We start from the raw sequence: 18,150 nt of genomic DNA, 5'->3' as shown, positions 1-18,150 counted from the left end.
AAAAAACAGGTAAAATTTGACTTTTTAAATCAAATACATGAGTCAAATTGGCTCCACTGTAAAAAGAACTTGATGTAATATGAACATCTACAGCTGTAAAGTTCAGAATCATAATAAAGTGATTTACTAAAAATGTCAGCATCATGTTAGAAACATTACACGGTTCTGCTTCCGTAGCTTCTGTCTGTGGTCACTGCATCAAACAGCTTTCTTTAAGTATCTGCATATTTTAAATGGAAGAGTTTGAGGTTTTTTAGAATTGGAAAAATTCAGATAAAATTGGCAAAGAGAGAAAGTCAGATCGATACAATATCTATCTATCTATCTATCTATCTATCTATCTATCTATCTATCTATCTATCTATCTATCTATCTTCAGCCAATCAGATTTGTTGGCATTTCTTTGCGTCCTCGGCTCGGTGAAAACTGTGTTCGACGAATCGCAGCAGCTTCAGTCATCTGATGTTTCTTCCACCTGAAGCTGAAAACCTCAGAGCAGCATAATGAAGCTCCGGAGACGTCTGTGGACACATCATCAGGTCAAAAGCAATCAGAGTCTGTATTTAGTGACGCGACAGGCGAGTCTACATTTAAATTATGTTTTATACACTTATTAGCAGGAGCCTCTTCTTCATTTTATTCCTTTTCGTGAGAAGTAACTAAGCATTAAGTAGAAGTTTGTAAAATCAGCAGGGAACGGTTACACAGATTTGTCATTTATTCTTTGGTTTTTCGGGGTAAATATTTAATGTCCACAAATCCAGTAAGGACACGCCCCCTCCCTGTGGTCACACCCAGAAATAGCAAAACAACAACACACTGTAAACTCTCTGTTACCTCGTCACTGATCTTTGGCGTTTTTTCTGTAAAAAAAATAAAAAACATATATTCAACATGGATTTTTACACATTTTCTGAAAATATCAAATGTGTTATTATTTTTTCACGAACACAAAAACTCACGATTCAAGGTTTTTAGGGTGTGGGATTTTTTTTGCTCGTTACAAAAGAACATTTCAAACATTTTCTTCTGGAGTTGTGGACTTACACCGCGTTCCAGTTATTACGCAAATGATATTTTTCTCTGATTTTACTAAACAGTCAATGCAAGTGACAGTCAGCATAATCTTCGAGTCATCAACCTTTAGATTATAATTTGAATTTTACTAAACAAACCTCCCAATGAAAACAGCGTGTTTTTGATCAGCAGTTTTCATAGTTGATCTGAAAACTGCTGTTCACAAACGCTGCGCATCTAATCTGACTGAGCTGGAGCTGTTCTGCAAAGAAGAATGGGCAAAGATTTCAGTCTGTAGATGTGCAAAGCTGGTAGAGACAGACCCTAAAAGACTGGCAGCTGGAACTGCAGCAAAAGGTGGTTCTACAAAGTATTGACACTAAGTATCTAAGGCTTTCATTGTGTGTCCAAGGCATTCAACTATTTCAGGCTTTTCAGCAGCAGAGATCCTTTTTCTTTGTCATATTGCTTGAAAATGCTGGTCTGCTTAATAATGTGGAACATCCTTATTTATTTGTTTTTCCTTTAATTGGGCTCACCTGGAAAACTAATTATACCAGGTGTCCGAGATTGATGATCCAAAGAGCCCTGACACACAATGCCACCATGAGTTTAATTGAAAAACAACAAATTTAATCTTTATGACACTAAAATACAATTTGCATAATGATTTGGAAGGCAGTGTACTCATCCAACAAGTTTGTTTTGAAGTGAGTTTTGAAGATATCAGCTGTAGTGTGCTTCTTCTCGTATAGAAAGCATATAATGGCGCTCCTTTCATACTTGTTAATCTCTAATCTATATCAACAAGTAGCAGCATAAGTTACCATGGTGACAGTCAGCAGTAAAAAGTTGACCCCCTTCATGGTGCAGAACACCGAGGGTTAGCCCTCGTGAAATCCTGGTACAGACCTCAGGAAACATTAGCTACTGTTAATTTCTACTTAGAAAACTTTTTTGAATATGTTCACCAACAAACAGGAGTGTGAAGCTCGCTAATGTGTTTGCTCAGCTACAGCTGATATCTCACAAATTGTGCGATTCAAACCAAAATTCTTCAGATGAGTAAAAGACGGCAAATACATAAAACATAAAAACGCCGTACTCACTGTGTCGGCGCGACAGCAGGGCGCAGAGTGCCACGGTGGCGGTAAAAAAGGCGGCACATGCAGTGCCAATGATGGAGGTCAGAAACACACACTGACTGGATGCTTTCACACACACACAAAAAAAACAAATAGAAACAGGAAGTTTGAGCAGGGATTTTTAAAAGTTCAGCAAGTTTAGAAGACAAATGATACCATAACGAACCCGAACATTGTGGCTAACAGCTGGATTTTTCCATTTGACTGCAGCTAGCCAAACAGCCAAGTACTGCTAAAGAGCGAGAGAGTGTAAGTGGACAAAATATCCTTGTTTCTTAACATAAAGCTCATTGTTGCTGCACAAATGTGATCCCCTCTTACAAACTTTTAGTTTTCGTGTCGTTATTGTCCTCTGAGTCATCAATTCTCTCCCTAGTGAGCTAACAAACAAATGTAGGTCTGTTAGCCGCAACCAACCAACCACATGACGTCATGCTCCGTACTGACAGAAGATGGTGCCAAACTTTAAGCGCTTATTTCTTAAATCCAGCTTCACAGACAGCGTTACATCTATGTCCGTTTTAGAGTTACCTTCGCACAAACGGGCAGTTGATCTGGTAGTGACAGGCAGCTGAGCCAATCAAATCAGTATCAGTGTTGCCAACTCCTCAGTAAGGAAAATCGCTATTGGCTGTCCTAAAAGTCGCTAGAAGTCGCTAAATGACGTCATCACCTAATTTGCATAATTGGTCGTGCTAATATAATTGTAACCTATGTTGTTGGAGAGAGAAATAACATCGTGGAAGAGACAAAGTGAGTAAAAAACGTCCTAAATGCATTTAGAATTTATTTAGAACTACAAATTAAATTTCTTTTAGCAATTATTGTTTTTTAATGTCAAAATTCCAACTCTGCTCCTTTATCCAGGCCTGGACCGGCAAAAGTGACCCGAAATAGGCGCTCTGGTGGAGTTACTTTGTGTGTGTGTTTATAAGTAGTTTTAAACCTTGTGATCCCCAAAACAACACAACAGTAAAAGAACTGACTGCGTTACAGTCAGTGCGGAGCAGCGGCTTCGCTCATGCGCGATTCATTTGCAGTTTGGACGCACAGGTGTGAACATCTCCTGCAGCTGGGGGAGGACTGTCCTCCGCCCGTGAGCGCTTTGGCACGGGTGAGGTGCCCACGGCAGCACCGCTGCTTGGTGAGAGTAAGAGCAACACGCTCTTTCACGTCAAAAAGTCGTCATAAATAAGTCTCCAATAACACCAGAAAAAGTCGCCAGATTTGTCGCTAGTTGCTTTTTAGAAAAAAAGTCGTTAAGGGGCCTGAAAACTCGCTAAATATTGCTAAGTTGGCAACACTGCTCAGTATGGAAGGTGATAAACACACATCGGCCCTCTCGATGGGAAATTTGAGTATTAAAAAAATAACATGACGGAACAGTCGACCCACATAAAGTCTTATGCACGTTGTGCAAGAAGGAAATTTGACCCCAGCGCTTCCAGCTTAAAATATCACATTGACTCGAAGCATGCGTTAGTCGGGGATGCTGCTAGCACTTTGGCTAACGCGTCACCCAGCTTGGACAAACCACTCACGGAGCATCGGGGCTCAGTAAGTCGACCTCGGACATATTTACTGACGCCAAGTGGATTGCAACAAACTGCAGACGTGTTCATATCGCTGAGAACACGCGCTTTACAAGCTTTGGTTCCTCGTTTCAAGGACTTGAAGCCTCCCCAAGAGTGACAGAGAGAGAGGATACATGTTTACAGAGTTTATCGTTAACATGAATGTTCAAGATGTTCAATGAACACGTTAAGTTCGTATATTTTCCCTTTTTTCTCGAGTCTGTTTGCTCATGCAAAATGAAATGCGATTAATATAGAATAAAAATTATATTTGACCGTGATTAATGAAAATTAATCCACAGTAACCCTGTGATGAGTCTGATTAAACATGTTAAGAGTTTGACTGCACTAATATATATTATATATTAGTGCATACTTACCTATTAGTACATAGGTTTTTTAAATAGTTGCATTTCACAGGAGAGAAGCTGCGCTCTCTTATATTGCCTAAATGTCAGTTACAAGCTTAAATATAAAGTTGAAAAAATGTAATTGCAGCCAGGCTATTGATCAAGTAATTGCGATTAATCGCGATTAATTACGGAAAATTGTGAGATTAATTCGTTGTTTTTTTTTCTATTGACAGCACTAATATTTACATTTGCAGTCTGCTTAAATGCAACTTTCACGTCACATTTTGTTTACAGATGACATCAACACACACTGTTGTCAGAGAATAATCTCTACGTTTCCAGATGTCTTTCGACTTTCATTATTGACCTTTACAACTTTACACTTGCTGGCTTGTCCTGCACACGCTTTCACACACACATGAAAAAAATAGAAACAGGAAGCGCGAGCAGGGATTTTTAAAAGTTCAGCAAGTTAAAAAACAAACGGTGACTGGTTAGCATCAAAGAGGTCACAGGTGTGGTTAGAAGCAAGAGTGCGGGTTGGTTTTGTTTTGGCCACATGCTAAATAAGCAGAAACTAAAGTGTGAGATATTTTCATACTGATGCTCAAACCAAGCAGACGTGCATGGGGGTGAATATTATCCCAACCTAAACTCTAGATAAACTGGCTTTTTATAATAATGACATTGTTGCTACAATACTGAGGTGTATGCGTTTAACACAAACACACCTTGGAACCACAACCACGGAACAACTTGCTGATTGAAACATGTTGCAGATTGATTTAATTATAATTGTTACTTCCAGATAACTGAGACTTGAGCTGTGTGTCTGCTGCCTTTTGTTTTTTCCGGAATATAAATGAAGCACTAAAAGCCTTCAGATTGTGTTGGTGTGAGTTCCAAAGACAATGACTTACGTTTGACCTCATCTGTCCTGCTGCTGATGGTCTTCCTGATCCTCAGCTCTCCATCACTCAGCACACAGGACACGTTCACACCTGCAGACCAGGTTTCTGCAGGAACATAAACCTGCGAGTTGAAGACTCCCGCCCTGGTGTCAGGGAGGATTGTGGGACTGAGTTCCTTAAGCACATCCTCCTCAGAGTCCACCTCCCAGTCGACTTTGACCCGACCGGTGTCGTTCAGCCCGGACGCCAGGCAGATCAACGGGACGGGGAGGGGCGAGTTGACGTGTAAAGGAGCCAGGAGATCAAGTGCAGGACTGTGGAGCTCTGATTCTGAGGACAGGGTGAGAAACTTAATGGTCATGATTTCAAAGAAAACTGACCCTGCATCATCATCGCAGCCTCTCCATGTCTTTTTGCGATTTTAAAGATGTTTTCTTGTTATCATTTTTTTCTGTGCCGATTGGCACTTGAAAAATCTCATTTTTTTCTTCATTTCCTGTTTTATTCTGAAAGAATTCATATTATCGTGCACATTGCTTTGGTTCATTATCTCTGCCACCTTTCGTCTGACCCACTCTAATTGTTCCCACCTGTGTTTCCTTGTCGGTCGCCCCTCGGTGTGTTGCTTCCCTGAGCTCTATTCTTCCTCAGACCCTCACTGAACTTATTTGAACGTCCTGGATTTAGTCTGGTGTTTTTAACAGCACCTTTAAATCCACAGTAAGCATCATGAAACGTATGATTTTGTTGTTGTTGTCATTCGTGCTTTATCTGCATTTAGGTTCTCTTTTTAACTGCATAGCCAGTTACCACCAAGGTGAGTCAGTCACCACACTCGCATGTCTGGCTTTACAAAGATTGTCTTCTGCCTGAAAAAGCTCTTTTGTGGCCACTTTAATGCGCCTCAGTCCCTTCTTGTCTCTGCTTATAGAAACCCCCAAATGTGGCATTTACACTGTGTGTGGTGTTGGTGCCTTTTGCAATTTTCTGATAAATAATACAGTTTACTGTGCAGTTAATTGTACTAATAGACCATCCAAGAAGCCTCTGTGCTCCAGTTTTAGTGAACACAGTGTTATTTGGGTTTGACTTAGCACTAACTAGCAGATATCTGTGTTTGTGTGATGCAGCCTTACAAGCTTGTATACAAGCATGAGCCGATAATTTCACACGACACCCACGTTTTTGGTGTTTTGGCCTCCAAAAATATCTTGGTGTGAGCGGCCGAGTTCAAACCAGCGGGCTGATATCAAGGTGAAAATATCCTATTTTATGTTTCTGCTGACTTTACATCAAAGCCTTTCAATAAATCTGCCTTGTCACGTTTTGTTGGTTGTGTACAAGCAACAAAGTAACAGCCGTACAGATAACTGAGAACATGAAAGGTAAAAAAATTTCACAGTTTTGTTTTTTGTTTTTTTAATAAAGAAAGTTTCTAAGTACGAGGTAGCAACGCAGTAAAGAGCTGTTTCTCTAATATATGAAAAGAACCGCTGAGCCAGCTTTATGTTGTTCTGATCTTACACACATAAAACTCTTAGTTCCTGTTGTGAATTTACATTTACACTCGGCTTAAATGCGGCTTTCTTATGTCACATTCTGTTTGCAGATGATAAACATTTAACGGATCATCCAGTCTGGGTATCAATAAAAAAATGAACTAACTGATCAGCTGCACACACTCATTGACCTTTACATATCCTCCTTGGCTCAGTGCTACTTGCTGCAGGAGCGGCTGCATGTTTGGATGCTTGGAGGTTAGAGCTGAATAACCATGTTACCGTGGTAACAACGTGATAACCATTGTTACCACAGGTTTCAGGCCCTTATTGTCCAATTATACAACTTTAAGAGTGTCATCACTCGGCTGTAACAGCTGTTGTTACCATGACATTATGTGTGTATTTACCGGTTATTACTTTAGTAATAGAGTGGTAATAACTAAGAATTTTTCAGTATTGCGCTCTGCTGCTGCCTTCTTATTCAACTATTATCACTTTATCACTGAGCTGAGCTGTTTCCTTGGTTCCTAAAAAGCTAAAATTGTTTAAATATATAAAAAATTTGTAACAGATTTATTGTTATTAGGATAATAAAAAGAAGAACCAAAACCCAGTGGGTCAAGGCAAATATCTGTTTGACTTGTGAGTCAGGAAGTGTTATAAAGAGACCACCACTCACCTGTGACCGTCACCGTTGTCCCGCTGCCCAGCACTGGCGTGACCCCATCGATGTAGACACAGAAGTACATGCCGGCGTCCTGCTGGGTGGCTCTGGGGACTTCCAGCAGACAGAGCCTGCTCTGAACTCGAGAATTAAACCAAGGAGTGGCACTGAGACCGCTCACCTGCCTGATATGGAGCCATGTCACTCGAGAGCAGCCATGTGTTTCACCAGTCCCAGTGATGTTACATTTGAGGCTGACCTTTGACCCTGACATCACAGTCACACGAGGAGGAGACTGAACCAGGTGTATTCCAGCGGTGACTGTAAGTACAGAGATTTCATCACTGCTCAGATTCACTCAGCTGCAAATGCAAAGGCCTCAAAGCAGGTTTCTTCTTTTTTCCGTTTATCTGGACTAAAGTAATAATATTTGTTTTATACTTTAAAAACTTGTGTAACGATTGTGATGGTGAGCGAGTACAGTACTCTGTTTTTGTAACAATTGTCCATGTTAGCTTCTCGTGTAAATCAAATATTTTTTTCTATTAAAATTGTTTCTGTTCTGTTTGTAAATGTGCTTTTATTCTGCTGCTGTTACAACCGAATTCCCAAATTCAGTTAAAGGATTATTCTATTCTATTCTATTCTATTCTATTCTATTCTATTCTATTCTATTACATGCACAAACTGGAGTCTATTAGATAGATATGATACAAACCACTGCAGCACAGTACCTGTAATACCTACAGCATGTTCTAATCGCTCTAATAGGATATTATGGTCAACAGTATCGAACGCTGCACTGAGGTCTAGCAGGACAAGCACAGAGATGAGTCCACTGTCAGAGGCCATAAGAAGATCATTTGTAACCTTCACTAAAGCTGTTTCTGTGCTGTGCTGAGCTCTGAAACCTGACTGAAACTCTTCAAATAAACCATTCCTCTGCAGATGATCTGTTAGCTGTTTGACAACTACTCTTTCAAGGATGTTTGATATAAAGGAAGGTTGGAGATTGGCCTATAATTAGCTAAGACTGCTGGGTCTAGAGATGCTTTTTGAGTAAAGGTTTAACTACAGCCAGCTTGAAGGCCTGTGGTACATAGCCGATTATTAGAGATAGGTTGATCATATTTAAGATCGAAGAATTAATTAATGGCAGGACTTCTTTGAGCAGTTTTGTAGGAATGGGGTCTAAAAGACACGTTGATGGTTTGGAGGAAGTAATTATTGAAGTTAACTCAACTTTGATTAGTTGGGCTGCTTCTGCTTTTGAAAATGGAAAGAAGACTCGGGTCGAGCTTGTGAAGTTTTGTTCCCAACGAGTCCTGTGAGCTCTGCCAGTGCTGATCGATACTAATGCATCTCTGTGGATAATGTAAAAAGCGTCCGTGCCAGCAGCGCTGAGTTAAACATTTAAATAGGCTAGAATATGATATTCATTAAGAGCCTGAGTTGTACATACAACGAGTTAAAAGATAAAATAAGTCACATCATAAGCAAAACAAGACAAATGGTCAAAGACGGTAATGTGGGACAGGATGACATTATCATATAAAGTAAAAATGATGTTTTTGTCAGACCCCAGATGTTTTTGCCCAGCTGTGGTCAGGTTTAGGCTTTCACCAGTTTCCCCAAAGAGAAAAACTTTCATCAGAAAAAACTCATACAAATGTTTTTAATGGAACTTTATTTTTAAAAAACTGAGATTTTGTAAAATGATTTTATGTGGCTCAGCCTTTGATCTGAATATTAAAGCAGCTAATCATTACAGGAAATGATTATTGATTATATAGATTATTGCAGGATGTGAAAGACGGCAGCGGTAAAAAAGAAACACTTACCGGAGACGCTGAGGCAGATGAGAGGCAGCAGCTTCATGTTGGCCAGGAATAAAGTCGTTCTGCAGGACTGAGGAGAGACAGTGCTGCGAAGTGTCATCACAGTAATCAGGTCACTGCAGTTTCACCACCGTCAGACACACACACACAATGACAGGATGTGATGTCACTGTATAAGATGTTCTTTATTCATCACAAAGCTGGAAAGACTCACAGGAGTGTCGCTCAAACACAACCTGTAAAAGAACACAACAACATAATAAATCAGGATGGAAATGACACAAAGGAGTTTACAAAAGAGCTCAACATTAAACATAATTAACACAGTTTAAATGTGCTTACATTTTTCTAAATGTAATAACAGCTGAACATAATACAGTCAAGTAAAATAAAGAATTTAATAAACCACAAAAAGAAAAACCGACTTTAATGACTAAATGATAAATAATTGATTCCACTTTTGTAAGTAAAGATTATTTAATTTTATTTTGAGTTTTATTTTCACTTCATTTCTATTTTCCATCATGTTTTCGATTTTAATTTTGTTTTTAGTTTATGTCACATCTTTTAAAATTAGTTTTTCCCATACATTTATTTTTTTAACCTGTTCTTGCATATTTTTGTATTTACTCACTCGTTTCTTTGTGCATTTCTTTATTTTTCAGCTTTCTGTTTTTTGTGATTTGTGAGTTATCAATAACTTCTGAGTGTTTTCAGCGTGTGGAGCTGAGACGGTGGGAGAGGTCTCTGTCAGGCCTCTGGAGCAGGTTTCATTTCTACAGGGAGTGCAGAATTATTAGGCAAATGAGTATTTTGTCCACATCATCCTCTTCATGCATGTTGTCCTACTCCAAGCTGTATAGGCTCGAAAGCCTACTACCAATTAAGCATATTAGGTGATGTGCATCTCTGTAATGAGAAGGGGTGTGGTCTAATGACATCAACACCCTATATCAGGTGTGCATAATTATTAGGCAACGTCCTTTCTTTTGGCAAAATGGGTCAAAAGAAGGACTTGACAGGCTCAGAAAAGTCAAAAATAGTGAGATATCTTGCAGAGGGATGCAGCAGTCTCAAAATTGCAAAGCTTCTGAAGCGTGATCATTGAACAATCAAGCGTTTCATTCAAAATAGTCAACAGGGTCGCAAGAAGCGTGTGGAAAAACCAAGGCGCAAAATAACTGCCCATGAACTGAGAAAAGTCAAGCGTGCAGCTGCCAAGATGCCACTTGCCACCAGTTTGGCCATATTTCAGAGCTGCAACATCACTGGAGTGCCCAAAAGCACAAGGTGAGCAATACTCAGAGACATGGCCAAGGTAAGAAAGGCTGAAAGACGACCACCACTGAACAAGACACACAAGCTGAAACGTCAAGACTGGGCCAAGAAATATCTCAAGACTGGTTTTTCTAAGGTTTTATGGACTGATGAAATGAGAGTGAGTCTTGATGGGCCAGATGGATGGGCCCGTGGCTGGATTGGTAAAGGGTAGAGAGCTCCAGTCCCACTCAGACGCCAGCAAGGTGGAGGTGGAGTACTGGTTTGGGCTGGTATCATCAAAGATGAGCTTGTGGGGCCTTTTCGGGCTGAGGATGGAGTCAAGCTCAACTCCCAGTCCTACTGCCAGTTTCTGGAAGACACCTTCTTCAAGCAGTGGTACAGGAAGAAGTCTGCATCCTTCAAGAAAAACATGATTTTCATGCAGGACAATGCTCCATCACACGCGTCCAAGTACTCCACAGCGTGGCTGCAAGAAAGGGTATAAAAGAAGAAAAACTAATGACATGACCTCCTTGTTCACCTGATCTGAACCCCATTGAGAACCTGTGGTCCATCATCAAATGTGAGATTTACAAGGAGGGAAAACAGTACACCTCTCTGAACAGTGTCTGGGAGGCTGTGGTTGCTGCTGCACGCAATGTTGATGGTGAACAGATCAAAACACTGACAGAATCCATGGATGGCAGGCTTTTGAGTGTCCTTGCAAAGAAAGGTGGCTATATTGGTCGCTGGTTTGTTTTTGTTTTGTTTTTGAATGTCAGAAATGTATATTTGTGAATGTGGAGATGTTATATTGGTGTCACTGGTGAAAATAAATAATTGAAATGGGTATATATTTGTTTTTTGTTAAGTTGCCTAATAATTATGCACAGTAATAGTCACCTGCACACACAGATATCCCCCTAAAATAGCTAAAACTAAAAACAAACTAAAAACTACTTCCAAAAACATTCAGCTTTGATATTAATGAGTTTTTTGGGTTCATTGAGAACATGGTTGTTGTTCAATAATAAAATTATTCCTCAAAAATACAACTTGCCTAATAATTCTGCACTCCCTGTAATGAACACGGGAGGAAGCGAAACACTGTGCATGAGTACCAGTTCTGCATTCACAATTTAAAGTAAAAGTTTAAAGTCTATCACCAGATATGCTCATTATTGCTTTATGTCTTCACCACTTGTAGTTTTCTGAGGAGAGTATAAATGCAACGAGCATAAAGAGCCTTTTTAAACAGCTGTAAACCAGAGCAGCTCCCTCTGTCTTTTACTGAAAATAAAATAAAAAGCTGAATAGATGCACGGGCTCGGCAAGCAAAAATAAACACGCAAGTTTTCCGTCTGGCAAAGAAAAGAAAATTTATCTGCACAGTGTGTTTAAAAAAAGTCCAGAAAGACTGACTGTTTTTGATCAGCTTTGTTTGCACCCAGGACCTCAAGGGGGTCTTAAAGGAGGGACCTCAGACTGCAGCGTGAGTGCCCGAGTGCAGTTAATCACAACCACAAACAGTCAGCGTGACCTATGACCCCGAGCTAAAGAGAAAAACATTACAGAGTCGGTCTGAGGTCCCGGCTCAGCTTCGTTCCCACGTCCATCAGCAGTGGTGGTGGCATGTTTTTACTGCTGGCCAATCAGCCAATCAGCTTCAGGTGACATTAGAATAGACTAGAACAGAATAGAACAGCCCTTTACTGTCATTGTACATGCACTACAGAATTGTGGGCGCTCCACACCAGCTGTGCAGGAATAAAATATAAATAATAAACAGCAGGAATAAAAACACACAGAGAAAGGCACGCATCGGACAACAAGCTGCAAACAGCTGTTTCTGTGAGGTCACCTGCTGATGTCAGCTGAGAGTTTCATGTGTTCAAGCTGCAGATAAGAACCCACTGCATGCTGATCCTGCTGCATGTCTGGTGCTGAGGCTTGTTCAGAGGGTCTGATGGCAGGTTCGGCCTGGTTCTGTATGAAATACCAGACTAAGCAACAGGAAAGAACGATCACATTTCCCATAAACAGTTTTTACTGATTTAATCTGAATAACCCTTTAATGTCCTCACCAAGAAAAAAGCAATGGAAAACTTTTTTGTTTGCATTTCATATTGATTTGGGTGAGTAATAACCACAATCAATACATTTTTATTGATTAGACTCTGTAGTTTTAAAATATTGATCTCAACCAAACGGCTGAGATGTCCCTTTATGGTAAAAGTATGAAATGTCATGCAAATACAAGTACATTAGATAATACAGTTGAAAAAATCAAATAAAGGGCCAAATTATAATTACATTAATAACAAAAACTGTCCAGGCCATTGGATACAGTTTATTTCTAGTAGCATGCCAGTGAACATTGCTGTTTTCCAAGGAAAGTATTCTATCAAACAACAAAATACATAGTTTTCATCTGCAAATGTGAAAAATGTGCTGCAGCACAAAACACTCACATTCAGGCCACTTCTGATTGAATGCTACTCTGCAAAATCAGTTTTGTTTTTAAAAAATAAAATAAAAAGTGCAAATCAATCACATCTGCTTGTGGTTTCTGTCTTTGGGGTCTTAGGGTGTAGCATTGATTCTGCGGTCTTTAAGAGCTGGATCATGGTTGTCCAACTCTAGATGCTGGCTTGTTAACTTGGTTCAGACACAGCCAGGCGGAAACCTTTTGAGAGCCATTAGTTTCTGGTCCAGCAGGGCACAGTCCCTCTTGTAGACCAGGTATTCAAGTCAAGGATGTATCCGAACAGTGGGATATGCCATCTCCTTAACTTGTAACTTATAACTTGTCTTATACAGGTGTAATAGCATACCAGAAAGTTTAATTCCTCCCATATGATAATTATACACAGGGATGAGTGATGGGCATGGGATGGTGATCTTTGCATTGGACTCTTTGCTCCACCTTTTGACCGATGAAAGAACCATGAACCCCACAGGCCTTGTTTAGGAGGTTGACACATTTCTTGTCAAACCATTTTATTGCAATCAGACCTTCATCAGACCTGTAATCACAGGCTCCATGGCCCTTCTTCATCAGGTCTTTGTCTGCCATCAGGGGAGCTCCACCGGTGCAGTTTGGTCATACAGTACCAATGCACCTGACACCCAAGTTCTGGACCAAGCTGAAACTTGTGAAGAGCTGAGGTTCTTTTATGGGTTTGCAAAGTGTTTTTTTTTTTTACAGCTTTGGCCCCTTAAAGGGAGCTTGTGTTCCTTTTCACTCAGGGGAGCATTGAAGAATGTAGATCCTCCTGACACAGCAGCAAGTCGTGGATGATGCCAGGTGAACAATTTAAAGCCCCACTCATCTGGTTTGTTGGCAATATACTGGTGGAGAGTGCCATAAAACCATGAACTCAAACACACTGTGGTTGAAGGTGGATGGTGTCATGAGTGTCATGCCACAGGACCATGTGATTTTTAGCCATATAATTGTTTAGCGTCCATATAGCACTTGTTCAACATCAAATTATAATTTCTTAGTAATACTTAGTAATATTAATTTACCAGCTACTGTAATTTGGTCAAAAGCTAATCAGTTGTGATATTTGTGATTTCCACATGTCATTTTTTTTTTTTTTTTTTTTTTTTTTTACCATATTTACTAATATTAACTCAGAAAGTTACAAAAAAGACTTACTGAGGAAATTCTTTCAGCATATTCTTGCTTTGCTAACACTTAATGTGATTTATCAATAGCAATGGATAAACAAAATGGCAAATAATCAATTTTAATAACATTTAGGTTATGTTAGCATTGGCACCATAAAGGGACAAATCAACCGTTTGGTTCACCACTTTTTAAAAAAAATGATTAAACATTTAATTTCACTTTTTTAATGCTGTCAAGTGACATACATCTGTTTAATAAGTCTTCTAACTGCCATATATCAAAAAATTATATCTTCCTACCTTAGTTTCATCAAATACCCTCAAAATATGTTGGATGGTTTTTTGTTTCTGACTCCCTGGTTGGGAGAGAAGAGCCAACAGTTTCCATTCACAGCGCCTTCTGGTGGATTTCTTTGGCATTACAGATGAAAAACCAAAGACTCAACAAGGTAGGTGAATGTCAGTGAAAATGTGCTCTACCATTTGGTTGACTGGAACGCTAAAGGGATAAATGAAATGAAACTAAGATTAAATGAATACAATGATTCTTAGCTCCGCGGCTACAGAAGCATGAAGGAGTGCACAGTGTGGTTCAGACCTATTTTGTGTTTGGATTAATTAGAAGATAAACATGGATGAAAGCTTTCAGGATAAGAAACTTTGAGCCAAGTGACTCATCTGCAGCTCTTTGTTCAAGTCAAACTCTGACAGGAGTGCAACCATGTTTAAATGAGACTCCTCGTGCTCGTGCCAAATGCAGATGGATGGGGCGGGCTGCCAGGGCATTCAGTGCCAAACAAGTATGAGGATCATCAATGGACTGGTGAAGGTTAGCAACAACTACCACAGGTGATGCTCGTCACTGCTGGGTAAAAACAAAAGGCACAGAGGCAGTGAAGGCAGGGTTGGTGTGACAGAAGAGGAGGAAAGGGAGAGAGAGAGATAGTGATGATGTGCTGTGACAACCCTAAAGATGTTATAGAGCAATGAAACACAGTAAATAAGCATAATCTCTATTTGACTATTAAAACAAGATCAGGATATTTATAAGAGCCTACACCAGCTGCAAAGTGAGATTCATCCCAGACAGGTCAGCAGTCAGAGCTAACCATTACTCATTCACACCTACGGCTGCAGGAACGAGCAGTGAATCGAGCGCCGGCTGCTTGGTTGGAGTCGACTTACCCTCTGCTCGAACATGTCTGTGGCTACAGGAGTTTCTCACTGCAGGCTTTGTGTGAGCGTCTTCTCAGGTGCGTTGATCTCATGTGGTGGATCGTTTTTCTTCTTACAATCGCATTCTTGTTCCTCACAGTTTTCCAATTAGAAGACTGCATGAACTGGGGTCAGGCGATTGTTGAGCAAACAGCATGTAAAGGATCCATCCATCATGCAGATGCTTAAAGAACATATTTAGCTCAAATAACATCATCACATTTACCTGTAACACAGTATCTTAAAGTGCCGCAGTACTAAATCCAGTAATGTGATTACAGTAGTAGCTCCAGCAGAAGGCGCTGTAGCACACATAAAATTCAGTAAATTGCCTCATTTATGAAAGAAGAACGGATTTCAACACCAGACCTCATTAACTGGTAATTAACTCATTACCAGTTAGTCCCGTATAATGGAATATCCTGTAGTGTGTTTCTCAGCAGGAGGTTACTGAGACAGTTCTGGGTTTCTTTAGGTGTTTCTTGTAATGATGACATGATATACACAACAGGGGCGGAGCGTGGGGGTGGCTTACTGGGCTTAAGCCCGGGTTGTTTTGTCAGAAGCCCGGGGTCTTTTGGAGTGTAATTTTTTCATAGTTAGATGCCTGGCTGACAACTGTATAAAACAAAAAGTACACACAATATTCGAAGCACATAATGCACACAGTGGGAATTTACGACTGTGCGTGAATCCCCCCTGATATTGGTATGATCCGAGCTCAGGCACTAAGCAACTGAGCGAGGGGGCGGGGCTGCAGCCAGGTGCTCTTGTGCCTGTGAGTGCGCTGTTGGAGTAACGGAGCCAGCCATACTAAGGAGAGCTTAAGTTTGACCAGGTACCAAAGCAAACCATTCATACCGTACAAATGACGGTGAATCACGAAAATTGATATCAAACTGATCACTTGACCAATATTACGTTACTTGCTCTTCAAGTGAATCAACAAATGGCGAAATGAAAAGCAGAACAAATGCTATTTTTTTAGAGTCTTAGCTTACGTGTGTTTATTTCATATTTTCAGTTCTTACCCTCCCCGACTAAATCGGTTTCAGTTATGTACTGAAACATAAGAATGGACATTAGAGGGTTCTTTCAAAGAAAAAACTCTGGTAAATGTTATTTTATATATTATGCTTTGTATGTTGTTCAGTATATTTCTATGCAAAACAAGAGGGATTTCAGTACACAGCAGGATATTCACATTTGTAACCAGATATTTACACTTTAGGGAGAAAACATAAAACATTTTTTCTGTACAACATCAATTTAGAGTAAATTTTTGTTTTAGATAAATATTGAAATATCTTTTGAATTAGTTAAATGTCAGAATAAAGAGAGACAGAGCTTCTATTTTTTATCACTTTGATCAAATTTAGGAGTACATGTACACTAAGTTTGTTAATTAATAAGAAAACCAGATGATTCCATTCTGAGCTGAAGAAGCTTCTGATAGGTTAGTAGAGTCCATGTGAGTAAACTGGTGGCACAGCTGTGGATGCATATAAGGCAAAACACAGAGCCTGTTTCTTTGACATGGGAAAATCAAGAGATGTCAACCAAAACACCAGGAAAAGAACTGTGGAGCTCCATAAGTGTGGCTCAATTTGAATACAATTTGGTGCCATTTGCAATTAAGAAATACAGATAGTTTCTCTCTTTACTCTTAAAGTTAACAAATATGTTTTTTATATTTATCAATCTAAAAAAAATAAACATTTAGTCCGATTTGATGTTACAATTAAAAAGTGTTTGTGTTTTGATCTGAAGAGTTTGTAAATATCTGGTTTCAACTGTATATTTGATGATTGTCAGCACAAAGAGGGAGAGAGAGGAACAGAGAGGGAGAGAGAGGAGACAGGACAGAACAGAGATGAACAAGAGCAGGTGAGACACACATGTTAGTCAAATGGTTGTTTACCAAAAGTATCACCGTATCACAGGTCCTCATGTATCTCGTACCTAGTGTTTCTTTTTAGGTTTGTTATTTTTCAAATTCTATATTTATTAAGTTATGCAGGCTTGTTTGCACAACAAGGCTAAATAATTATATAAACTTTTCTCAATCTAAATATTGTACTTTGGTAGAATTAAAAAATAAGTGTAGTGCAGGTCTATGATGATTTTTAGTGCTACTATCATCTAGTTCTGATTGTGGTTCTGTCTTGGTTAAATCCTAAGTAGTCCTGATTTTGAACTCTTGTAGTCCTGTTTTAATTCCGGATCAGTTCTGGGTCTGGTTGAATTGGGGTTTAGTCCTCGTGTCTTGATGCAGCCCTGACCTTGTTCTGCCTTGCTGCTTAATTAAAAAACTAGTTTAAGGTGTCCTGTATATGTGATATCTTTTTTTCCCTATATGAAGTCATTCTTTTTTGAACAAAACTCAAAACAGAGCCAATTAATCTTTCAGTCATTTCTACACCCCCCCCCCCCCCCTCCCCAAAAAAAAGAAAAAAGAAAAAAAAATCCACATGCATACTACCCTTCAGGGCTAAGCCCCGGGTGTTTCAAATGTCTGGCTCCGCCTCTGATACACAATAAGGTGGTAGATGGTTTGATGGTCATCAGATTGTTTCACATTTACGTGGTTGTACGGCTTCATTATAAAGATATACAATCAAAATAAGTATAATTTATGTAAATATGCAGTCATCAAAGGTTTTAAAGGGATTTCTTGGTTCAGTTGGTGTGAATGGTCCAGCATCTGTTGGCCAGACAGGTTTTGTAGTTTTGTTCACCAACAGATTTTAAATCACCATCATTAAAAAAAAACTTTCAGCTTTTATTCAACTTTTTTTTTTGCATTAACTGTTTGGAAGGTACAAACATTTTTATACATAGTTTCAAAATTAATTGGATAATTTCCCAACTTTAAGTTGTGGCGAGTTGCAGCCCCCTCATCGAATATATTTAAATAGAAATGAATGGAAAACATTCAAACAATTAGAAAAGCCTCCAAAAATATGAATGTGTTTGATATCTTCTACTGTCTTTCTAAATAGAAGAAACTAATTTAAATGAATGAACTTGACAAC

At 39.4% G+C, this 18,150-nt stretch overlaps 1 protein-coding gene across 1 annotated transcript in view; it reads right to left on the bottom strand.

The window, feature by feature from the left end:
* Nucleotides 1–12,252, bottom strand: part of LOC147319797 (uncharacterized) — a 12,455-nt gene extending 203 nt beyond the window's left edge. The window contains exons 1-7 of the mRNA XM_086312559.1: nucleotides 12,126–12,252; nucleotides 9,008–9,240; nucleotides 7,182–7,487; nucleotides 5,010–5,330; nucleotides 2,127–2,228; nucleotides 838–863; nucleotides 1–521 (exon numbers count right to left, since the gene is read on the bottom strand). The exon at nucleotides 1–521 is cut by the window's left edge and continues 203 nt beyond it. Of these exons, the coding sequence (XP_086168685.1) occupies nucleotides 456–521; nucleotides 838–863; nucleotides 2,127–2,228; nucleotides 5,010–5,330; nucleotides 7,182–7,487; nucleotides 9,008–9,104 (918 nt within the window). The 5' untranslated portion in view covers nucleotides 9,105–9,240; nucleotides 12,126–12,252 and the 3' untranslated portion in view covers nucleotides 1–455. The remainder of the gene's footprint in view (nucleotides 522–837; nucleotides 864–2,126; nucleotides 2,229–5,009; nucleotides 5,331–7,181; nucleotides 7,488–9,007; nucleotides 9,241–12,125) is intronic.
* Nucleotides 12,253–18,150: the final 5,898 nt, after the last annotated feature.

Source organism: Aulonocara sp. 'chitande type north' Nkhata Bay, linkage group LG11 (genome assembly GCF_057382095.1).
Source record: "Aulonocara sp. 'chitande type north' Nkhata Bay isolate Kocher_YH1m ecotype deep benthic linkage group LG11, A_spYH_male_GT1.1, whole genome shotgun sequence".
Lineage (NCBI taxonomy): Eukaryota > Metazoa > Chordata > Actinopteri > Cichliformes > Cichlidae > Aulonocara > Aulonocara sp. 'chitande type north' Nkhata Bay.
The sequence above is the reverse complement of the archived record's forward strand: the minus strand, read 5'-3'. Positions and strand labels throughout refer to the sequence as shown.